Genomic DNA, 11,455 nt, shown 5'->3' with positions numbered 1-11,455 from the left:
GACCACCACTAGCGAGGACAAAACCCGTGACCTCTGATGCTGCGGTCGTAGGTTCAGCCCCATCGATGATATTTTGTCTTTTATTGATTGGTCTACAATTTAAAATCACTCAGTTTCATATCATATCCAGTCTTCATATCTAATAGACCTTGTGCATAACCGTTTAGTGTGATAAACGAATATTTTTGGGCATCTGCAATCTTGACCTGTTTAAGCGCTGCTTATTTTAATTCAAAAGAAATTTTCTGCTTAAATATTATAATCTGGCATGAATGAAGCCAGTTTGTTTTCCAATGCAAAACACCAAAGGTTATTGTTTTAAACGTGAGTGGACAAAATTTTCAAAGTGTTGCAATGCACGGAGATTGCAACATACATTAAAATTCTAGGATTTTTACAATAAACAACCCAAGAGTCATGGAATTGCTTTGTTTTGAAGGTGCAATGACTCAAGAATTTTTGGGAAAAAAAATTAATATCTGTACTGGTGTCAAGGCAGAAAGCTGGGCTAGTTGGTGGTTCATGCAATACACTGGGATATTGAGCTAGTCTCTTCAATCGGTACTGGTGGCCAACTCTATTTGCATGAAAGTGGCAGAGGGTGTGCTACCAAGTCATTTTGTCAAATATTATTTACTGCATTCACTCGTAGGGAGAAGAAAACCACCCCATCTGCGACACAACGGATACTAAATTGACCCGAAATAAAGAAATCGCTGCTAGGCATATAAAGAAAACAGGTAAACAAATGACGCGAACACCAAAAGCCATCTCATCAAAAAGGAAGAGTGGCTCCTGGGCTAAGAAAAAAGTGCATGCGTCCTGGGAGTAGAGAAAAATAGATGAGCGTTCAAACAAAGATGTTTGTAATCTGTGCTCTTGAATATAACGCATGTTCTTTTTATTGTCGCTTCAGTCTTGGTCCCATGTACTAATCACTCCACAGTCATTCGAAGCTCCGACAGTTTTTTTTTAAGGGTTCAGAGTCTAAAACTTAGAAACACTTAAAAAAAGCTGAGGGATCACTCTGCACACAATTCAGCACAAAGTGTCTGAAAGGTAACTGTGTACATCTGGCGAGAGCTTGGTAGGGAACGCGGTTTTCAGCAAATTTTTTTTTAATTTCTTGATGTATCTACATGAAACCTGTGCATGTTAGAAATAGTTTCAAAAAATTTCACCGTTATATCTCCAGAAAACGGTTTTCTAATATATCTTGTGAAAAGGCTGGTTCAACATTCATTGCGTTCCTGCTGCCGTGCTACAAGTCATGACATTCTTGGAATTTTTTTTTTCGCAAAGTACAAATTTTGGTTCTGAATTTTTGCAGTGCAGTGTCCGCTAACATATCTCGGGTGAAGGAAATTTTATACAGGAAATTTAAAATTTACGAATTTGAAAGACAATGTCTTGACTTCGCAGTAGGGTCCTAGAAGCGTAACAAATCAAATCTGCTCCACAAGGTAAATATCTAGACAGAAGACCGTAACTGAGAAAAACTGCCATTGTTGGAGCATTTCTTCGCAATGCAGAACCGCCACGGTTCATGAAACAATTTTTTTAGAGTACTACTTCGTTGATTTCAGCAGTGAAACTTCGGGGCAGCATAAAAACAAGGCCCACAAGTGGATACAATGTTTAAAAAAATTAAATTTTTGGCCATTCTTTGGCATTTTAAAGCCGAGTGACCCTTTAGGGACAGAAGAGTTACTGGGCATTAGCTCCCTGTGACCAAGAGGTTCACAAGCGCCCTCCTTACTAGAGTTATCGGAAGACTACTCTGTGCTTTCCTTCGTTTTAGAGACTATTGACTTCCTTGCTGTAATTACAGGAGTCCCATATTACCTCTAAATATTCTCCGCTCACCTTTTCAACCTGTATAAGATGCGGTACATGAAGTGATCTGGTAAACGAGCTAAATCTGCTTAATAAAAGCTTTATCTGCAGTCTTCAGTCTGCAGAAGACAGGCTACATGGCATCTTGTGACGGCAGGAGATGTGGCAGTTCAACATATTAATTTTGAGGAATGCCTGGCTGTCGGGAGTCCGTGGTGTAGCAAGTTCACTTAAATTCAGAGGAACATGAACAATTCTAGTTGAATTGAATTTGGAGCTAGATGGCAAAGCTTGCCTTCCCCGACATCTGCCACAAAACAATGCATTAGAACAGAGATGCCAGCTGTTACTCTTCACTTCACTTGAAAGGTATGGCAATATTTGTTCAAAGTTTTTGAAGCCCAGATTAATGCAAGATTTGCGCCCACCTTGCTCATGTCTGCAGCTTTGCTGGCTTTTCTAGTGGTGAATGCCAAGTAGACGACTGAATGTGCTACAATAATAATTATTTGGAACAGTGTGGTGTGCTTCATGTGGGCCAGAATGGAAGGAACTGTTTCTGGTGCAGTGAGCACAGCGCAACTTGGCTGTGGGTCACTGCGTGATCATAGCACTGCTCACGACCATTGTGTTTCTTGGTCATGCCATGTAGTTTGTAGAGACAGCAACATCCTGAACAGCTTACCTTTACTACATGTCCATGGATAGAAAATAAAGGCATCTAAGTGTGACCAGACTATTCAATAAGCTTTGTGGCACTAAGGACATGCATTTTTATTGCCTCTGTTGACATTGTCTTGAACAATTAGGCAAATGGAGAGCACTCTGTATCACATAAGATGGGCATGCACCTCTTTAGGAATGTGTATTGCATGTGGTCATGGAGGCTGGTACTCTCGCTACTCTTGGTAAAACTTCACATCATTTTGTCATGCTTAAAACAAGATCAATTATGTCTTGCCCTGTGCCACTGAAATGCACCAGCAGAGGTGGCTTGGTACTAGAGCAAGCGATTGCGGAGCCCAAGGATGCGAGATTGAACCCTGGCCATGGCACGTGCATCTTGAAGGCAAAATGTAAAAACATACCTGTGCTGTGCAATGTCCATGCACGTTAAAAGAAACCCAGCTGGTCTAAATTAATGTGGTGCCCTCCACCAGAACCTCTTATAGCCCGCATGCAGCTTTGGGACATTAAACTGGGGCATACCACACCATACCACATGGTATGGTTCAAGGGACAACCGCGAAGCAAGAAGGTGAAGGGAGGCGCCTTGCCAATAAACATAGCTACTCAAATCTTTATCATGGTCTTGGCATTGCACATCAATTTATCGCTACAATCAGTGGCTTTCCTCATGTTAGAGTGGCATTCTGCATTGCTGAAATTAATACTGGGCCCTGATAAGTTTCCTGGCAAAAGAAAAGAGAATGGTGCATTTGTGAGTGGAAACAATGAAAAAGAAAAAAAAAAGCAGCACTGCTATGAACTCTTGGCTTTACTTGGGAACGCTGTGCCGTGTCAGCTGCTACTCTGAGCATGCTAGCAATCATAAGAGAACTAGAGAAGGTAAGAAACTGCAGCTTCAGCAAAAGGTGTATCAGGAAGTGCCTCATCACTCACTACTGCATGTATTTGGATGTTGCTGCCAGGGCAAATCTGCCCATCTTTCTTGTGATTGTGCAGGCATGGAGAGAACTACTAAAAGAAGCATTATTCGTTCTCCTAGCTGCATTTACAACTGTGTCAGGGGAAATAAAGAGCCATGGCATTAGTGCTGTGCTTACAAACAGCCATATTGGCAAAGCAGGCTCACACCGCAGCTCCCACTTTAATCTAGGGAATGGTTAGACAAAGTTAACCATTATAGTATGCATCATTCACTTCCCTTCCTGCCTGTACATTGCCTTTGTGTGTGTGATGGTCTTAGTGAAATCTGCTTGCATGGGCAATATCAAGGAGAGCAGGCTGGCATTCGCTGCCCAACAAAAGGTGCAACAGTAGAAAAGAATCGACAGCAACAGAAAGATGTGTTATCACAGCATCTTTAATTGTAGCAAAATGAACACAAATGAACAGAGCATGAAATATCCTAAAGTGTGGGAAACAGTACATGAAAAAAATAAGTGGCACTAAAATGCAAATAAAAAGATACACACACATGGCACTCTCGTGACTAGCATCTTTGAAGAGCTGTGAATGCCTGCCCGGCACTGAAAGCATAGCCAAAAAATTTGTGGCGGTTTAGCTTTCGTTAAACCTGGAGTGACGCGATAGCTGCAGCTGGCCAGGTGGAACTTGGTCACGTGACCAACCACGTGACAGCGTGGCGGCGCAGCCACAGGGTGGCAGCGCCGCCACAGGATGGCGGCACCACCACTGCTACGGCGCCGCCATGCTGAAGGCTCGAAATGCTACCATAATGTAGTTATCGCTACAATAAACAAAGCAGCACGCACTCGAGGAAAAAAATTTCCATGGCTCTCATGTATCCGCAAGGTTACAGCCGCTTACAGCAAAACAGAAAATTGGATGGCAGTTTTTGTACTCCACTAGTGCACACCAATTTTAATGCACACATTGTTTCTAATACTGTTGGGCCATGCATATGCAAGCATGAACACATTAACGCATCACACATTTGCCTTCCACCCTGAAGCTTCAGGGTGCATTTGGCATTCCTTTTCGCAACTGAGAGCAGACACTGTGTGGAATGTACTAGCAGAGGCGTTGGTCACCATAATGCAACCAAAAATCAAGCATGCCTCTGAATAGTTGAATAGTCCATTTCCTTTAAGACTGGATCGAACAGCGCTGAAAGTCATGAACACCAACCATACTGGCAAGTCCCCAAATGCAAAACTTGCTCTTACAATCTGGCTTTTTGAACCTTTGCTCGCCCCTGACTAGACCCCCAACATCCAGTGCCTTATTAGATCTCTATGGCCACAAGGGCAGCTTGATTTAATAGCCAACACTCGTGGCACTACATAAAAAAATAACCAACAGTAAAAAAAATTTCTAGAACCAATAAAATGCAAAAAGTAATGCATTTCGAGGAAGAGAAAAGTCTCCTTTTCCTCTCCCTTTTGTTTAAAACTGAAAACAGTTCGGAGCGCAAGGTAACACAGAATTGGAATGCATGAAAAAGATAAAATTTAAATTTCCCTAAATGAGCAGCACTAGCTCAGGTTAAAAACAGGAAACAAACGAAAAGACTAGCCACACTTTTTGCAAGTGATGAAGGCCAATCCACCCCCCCCACCCCCCCACCCCCCCCCCCAAGTTGAAGCTTTGCCTGAAGCTGCTAATGATTAACTCAACGCAGTTTTACTGCACCCCTGCTGCTGGATGCCGTACTCTCAGTCAATCATTTCTCGTAGACACTTGCAATAGTACTTGCACATCAGGGGGAGCAATACAAGCCAGCAGCTTTGGAATAACTTTGGAATGACTTGCTGATATGGCTCAAGGCTAGTTAGAACAGAATGCAATGAAAACCAAAGTAGAAGATAGACTACTCAATTTGGGAAGAGTCCCAAGAACATGTGGCCCATAAGTGTGCGCAAGTTCTGCTCCAGAACTCACAGATTTATGAGCAGACACACCACTGGACAGAGTACTACAGGAATCAAAATCAAAAGCTGCATTTTGTAATGGTGGAGGTACAGATGCATCCCCAGCCTAACTGCCGGATTGTTTGAGCTAAAACTTCATAGAGAGGCGACACTACGCGACAACTTTTGTTCAGTGCAATGTTTGGTTTACTGTGCATCACTTGCCTAATGCATGCAGAAGAGGTGAAATTACATTTCATCTATGATAATGCCAGATCTTAAACGTTGAATTTCGCATTAAACGAGCAAAGTGCAAATTGCACTTAAAATTACAAGGCACCAGGCATTTTCCTAGCCCTTTTCTCCTGGTATTTCACTGCTGTTCTCTTAGCTGCAGATAACGGCACCATTCTGTGATCTATGATGCGGTGTAATTATCTTCAGTGACACAGGTTTCAAACAACAAATGTTACCCCTGCATGAGACCTGAGCACGAAGTAGCCAGTGAGTTTGCCACCAAGAATAATTAATAGCGGTGCTCAATAGTGTTACAGCTCTTTGGGTATGTATCTGTTAGTGTATAATATATTAAAAGGGGGCACATAAAATTTCCTGACTAGAATGGCGAAATCTTTGGTCAAGTTGCATTATTAATCGTTTTTGTACAGTGCAAAAGTTAACTACAAGACAAGCATTACGCATATTATTAAATCACAAAATTTTGATTTCCTGCTTTGACAGACTAAAAAAACAAATATCTTGTGCGTCGAGTTGAACATGGGTGCCAAAAAGCAGGGAATCACAGCAATGGTTCCGCGTTGTTCCACGACACTGATGCACCTTTCCATCTGCAAGTAAAAAAGAACACCAGATTATTTTTTACCTCGAGCCATAGCAAAGATGACAGTGCTTACTCTCAGTGGTGAAACCACACGTACACAGTCAAGCAGCTGCCAAAACCAAAAGATGCAAGAGTGCTGTCGACACTCGCCACTACCAACATGATGATGATAAATACTTCTTATGGCACAAGGGCAGCACCATGGCTAACAAGTGTTAGTCTGCATGAGGTGGGATGCGAAACTCAATTTTACCAAGTATTTCACCCCCCAAGAAGCCGAGCACCAAGCCAGAGAAAGTAAAACTTCTTTTCAGCCGAGCTCGTGCATCTCGATCTAGTAACACTTAGCGCGAACACAGACACACCAAAAGAAAGATGACATACAAGGCCTACGTGTGTAATAGTTCTTGTTAACATATGTGTTCGAGTAGCCAGATAAAAGCTTGTCACCATCATCAACAGCCTAACTGCGTGTCTACTGCAGGACAAAGGCCATCACCACTGATCTCCCATTGACCCTGCCCTGCACCAGCTGTGGCCGCGTTGTCCCTGCAAAATTCCTAACTTCATCCGCCCACGAGACTTTCTCTGGTGCCCTCTGCTACGTTTGCCTTCTTCTAAAATCCACTTCATTACTTTACCCAAGGGCCTCAGCAGTGCCAGCTCACCAGCACCAGCCTTTGACTGTGCAGTTGTCCCAATTGTGAGGCACACGCAAAGAGTGAACTTCGAGATAGCAAATCTGTGAGGCATGAGCTGTTTGTTTTCAGGTTGAAAGAGCGAGCTGTGGTGAGCAAGAGTGCAAAGTGTGGCTTGCACTGCAAGGGGGGAAAGAAAACGATGATTAAGAATCTTTATGGCGCAAGTGCATCTGTGGCCAAAGAGAGGCATGGCACAAGGTTTTTTTTATACTCAAGATGAGGTCAAAGACCCATTTCCCAAGCATTTCACCCCATAGGTCGGCACACTCGCTCATGAGCGCACTCATATCGCCTCACTCACGTCTCTGAGTGTGAGTGAATGGTCGTCAGTGTGAGTGGACATGAGTGTGAGTGAGTGGATGCGAGTGTGGATTATCATGAGTGTGATTGAGTGGTTGTGAGTGTAAGTGGACGTGAGTGTAGGAGTGAGTGGATGTGAGTGCAGGTAATCATAAGTGTGAGTGCACGTGAGTGCATGTCAGTGTGAGTGGCGTCATGGGTGTGAATGAGTGGACATGAGTGATGAGTGGGTTAAAGTTGGTGTGAGTAGATCTGAGTGGATGTGAGTGGATGTGGTTGGTTATAAGTGGGTGTGAGTGGCGAGTGGACGTGACAGCGAAGTTTGTCACGTGTGTTTCGCAACGACGGTCTCCGCTTAGCTACTTTCATGTTGCTTACAGCTGACGGAAGCAAATATTCTCTACCGAGGGTGCTCGAGGCAGCATTAGGCATCATGCAGGTGTCTTTGGACGACCGAAGCAGAGGATTCCGTTGGCGCGGGAAAGGCAATCTTTAGCTGCGCGCAGGCCCTTCGCAGGAGCAATGAGCCACTACGAGTTGTCAGATCCTTTAATTCAATTTTTAATTGCCACTGCTGGAAAGGTAGATGTCTCTCATCATGCCTCTTACACGGCTTGAGCTCATATATGCAGAGTTCCGATGCTTGCTGCTGAAACGATTGTCCGCTTCTCGGCAATAACTAGCGTAAGGTGGGATATCGAGTACTGAGGTTTTTTTCTGCGCCTGGGTGTGTGCATTTTAGAGCTCTGCTTCGGCCATAATTTTTGTTTATTGGGCTGGACCCACGAAAAAAACCCGACCCACTTGGCCCGGCTGCTGAACTGCACAAGCTCGGCTCAAGCCCAGAAATGATGTGAAAACCAAGCATCCTTTTTGGTAACACCAGAGGTTCTTGTTTCTATGATGTACTTGAAGAAGCACCGTGTCGCAAATCAAGCACGTGGTTTTTATATTTTGTATGCACAGCATCAGACTGGTGATGCCTTGAATAGCCGAAGTTGTAATACTATTTAATCTTATCATCTCCTCTAAAAATGATCGTTTCGTGCCAATGGTGACGAAACGTATATGCAATTTTTTTTGGCAGTGGACATAAGGCAGCAACCAAATTGGTTGCACCCTTTTTGATTATTAAATTGGACGTATAGTTTGGACCTAAAAATGCTTTTATATGTCGTTGAGTATTGTCACCTTTTCACTCGAGAAAGAAACTAGAAAAGAAAAGCAGCACAAGAGAATAAAAGCCAATAAGAATCAACCTATGGGCGGCAGTTTTCGTTTCGCCTTAAAGTATTGTGCAAGCGAGTGCTGCTGTTCAAACCAATGATACCGAGAAGGCAGCGAAGAAAAATTGTTCTACGGACATCACAGCCAAAACTGTGACGAGAAGAAAACAGGAGACTGAAGGCGGAGGGAAGTGTGCATGTGTGTGTGTGTGTGTGTGGGGGGGGGGGGGGGGGCAAGGAACTTTTCATAAACAGGTCGATGGGTGTTGGTATGTTCGACACTGAACTGTGCTCGTGGAACAGTAAAGAGTTATGGTTGTAAGTCCCCCAAAATCTTCCCAGAGTACAAAAAAAAACAACGTTTTTTAGGGTACACAGAAATAGAATGCTGTCGGCAATTTGGGCTGCTGAGGGCTGCCCCGGGAAGTCAACTGCATACAAGCTTCCGCTGCATGTGTGCAAGGCGTGGCACTGATTTGTAAGGCCCAATCTTCATCGCTGGGTGAATGAAATGGGCTTGTGAAATGCAATTTTTTAATCTTTGTGTTTTCAATACCTTTAGTGGAATAACTTCTGATTGCACACTCCGATTTCAGCAATTCTGCCTGCACTGATATCTGGATAGCATGAGGAATCCATTGAACTGGATACTACGATTTTCTCTAAGAACTTCTGTATAGGGCTATTTTCCAGTAACAGTAATGCCCCAACATTTCAGAAGGGCATGCACATGCTGCAAAATGGCTCACAAGTTAGCTGCACATGCATTCTTCCATGAACGACATCCATTTCTGAGCCATTTCCCTTTTGGTGACGACCTCACTGGATCTTTTCAAAAATGGTCATGAGTGTGAGTGAGTGGTTGCGAGTGTGAGTGGACATGAGTGTGAGTGAGTGGTTGTGAGTGTGAGTGGACATGAGTGTGAGTGAGTGGTTGTGAGTGCGACCTGTCATGAAAGCGAGTGTGATGGAGTGGTTGTGAATGTCAGTAGACATGAATGTGAGTGTCAGTGCACATGAACGTGACTGTGAGTAGACATGAATATGAGTGTGAGTGGACATGAATGTGAGTGCGAGTGAGTGGATTGAGTGCGAGTGACCGTGAGTGCGAGTGTTATTGAGCCACCTCTCATGGTGCCGAGGTATGATTTGCTTTAGGGGGGTTTAACGCCCCAAAGCGACTTAGGTTATGAGAGACGCCGTAGTGAAGGGCTCCGGAAATTTTGACCACCTGGGGTTCTTTAACGTGCACTGACATTGCACAGTACACAGGCATCTAGAATGTCGCCTCCATCGAAAGTCGACCGCCACGGCTGGGATCGAACGCGCGTCTTTTGGGCCAGCATCTGAGCGTCATAACCACTCAGCCACCGCGGCGGCCTAGGTGCTGAGGTATGTTTCACCCTAAAGAAGCTGAGCACGAGACTATGGGAAAGCTTGTACCCATTGTATCACCGGCGGGTACCTGGCGGCAACGGGGATCAAACCCCGCACCTAGGCCACCGCTGCAAAGGGGGAAAGAAGAAGAAAGAGGAAGAACGAAGCATGCTACAGCTAAGTGAGCATGTGGGGTGCTGCATGAGGTATTGCTATGACACCGGAGCAGAGTGTGCAGACAGCTGGGGAGTTAAGAGCCATTTGTGGCACCGGTCAGCTGGGGCTGTTACAGGACACCACATGCTCTGCCCATTTCTTCTTTTTGACTCCAGCTAGGATGTAGTGAATAACTTGTGCTTTTGTTTTTATGGAACATTTTCCTGCCTCTTAAAGTTAATCCTGTCATTTCTTTGTCCATAGCTCGCTGTGCTCACCTTGATTTAATATCAAGCCTTTTCGTTAGCCTCTAACTTTCTTCCCCATTGGTAACTTCTAGAAAGATACAACTAAAACTGCTATTCATGGCCTCCTATACAAGGAAAGCTATTGAGATGCTATTCATGGTAAGGTTTGTGGGCAACACTAAGGATCAGTCCCATACTTCCTGCATATGAGGCAAGTACTCAAATTACTAGGCCGCTGCTGTGGTGTCCACATGGCGAGCAATAATTAGGAAGCATACACATGGCACACAATAACAATTTCAATGCCAAAGGAAAGCACGTATTATCGATGAAGACACACAGGATGACCTGAAAGTCAAGTGCACTGTGTCAGTGCTAAAATGGAAACACACAAGCTCACCTTGTCCTGATGCAGAGGTCTAGAGGCGGTGTCATGACAACATCTTCATTACTAATGCCTGCAGTCGGATCTGCAATAAAATGAGAAAGAGCCACACCCAGGTTTGGTACCTAAATATGCAAAACTGAAAGGTTTGCAGGCTTGCCCTCAGTCAAGCTCAATAATGACTAAACAGTGTGCAAGCCACAACCAACCCTAACCAACCAAAAACATCTGCAAGGTGCCCCAATTGAGGCCAGAGTACTGTATGCCAGAAAAAGATGTCCTTTGGCTTTAAGGTAAGAAGTTGGGCTAGTTGGTACGTATTCATGGTTAACGTGTGCAAAAAATACGAAGACGAAGAGAAGAAGACGACAACACGACATAAGAGCTCACTCGCAGCTGAACGTTTATTGGGAAAAAACAGCAATATGTACACAAAAAGGTGAAAAAACAAAGAAACAAGAGACAAAGGTTCAATGTCGCTGCACCAGCAATCTTAATCACGAACGGATTACATGCGCATCAGCAAGAGATCTAAAGCAATGCAGTGAACATCGGCACGAGAGAAGAAATACACGAGACAAAATCAAGTGTCACCAAGGAAAGCTATTTCATGGCTTGTTAAGGTGACTGAAGGGGTGCTAATGCAAGTGCCGATTGATTTTGCGATGTAATACGCTTCCTTTAGCTTGCGTGCTAGTTGATTATGGTGTGTAAAAAGAACAGTAGTGTTACGAAATTTTGAAGCACATCGCTTGCGTTTTCCTAGCCGGTCACATTCCCGGCAGTGGTCAGACAGGTTAGAGCGGTCTTGATTCAAGGAATTCTTAT

General features: G+C 44.1%; 1 protein-coding gene across 2 annotated transcripts in view; it reads right to left on the bottom strand.

The window, feature by feature from the left end:
• Positions 1–3,865: 3,865 nt before the first annotated feature.
• Positions 3,866–11,455, bottom strand: part of LOC144124896 (putative ubiquitin carboxyl-terminal hydrolase MINDY-4) — a 29,048-nt gene continuing 21,458 nt past the window's right edge. For both annotated transcript variants that reach the window (XR_013313314.1, XM_077657840.1), the window contains exons 15-16: positions 10,643–10,712; positions 3,866–6,241 (exon numbers count right to left, since the gene is read on the bottom strand). Coding sequence is in view for 1 of the 2 variants with exons in the window: in XM_077657840.1 (XP_077513966.1) it covers positions 6,193–6,241; positions 10,643–10,712 (119 nt within the window). In the remaining variant the exon portion in view is untranslated. The remainder of the gene's footprint in view (positions 6,242–10,642; positions 10,713–11,455) is intronic.

Source organism: Amblyomma americanum, chromosome 3, assembly GCF_052857255.1.
Source record: "Amblyomma americanum isolate KBUSLIRL-KWMA chromosome 3, ASM5285725v1, whole genome shotgun sequence".
In the NCBI taxonomy this organism is placed as follows: domain Eukaryota; kingdom Metazoa; phylum Arthropoda; class Arachnida; order Ixodida; family Ixodidae; genus Amblyomma; species Amblyomma americanum.
The sequence above is the reverse complement of the archived record's forward strand: the minus strand, read 5'-3'. Positions and strand labels throughout refer to the sequence as shown.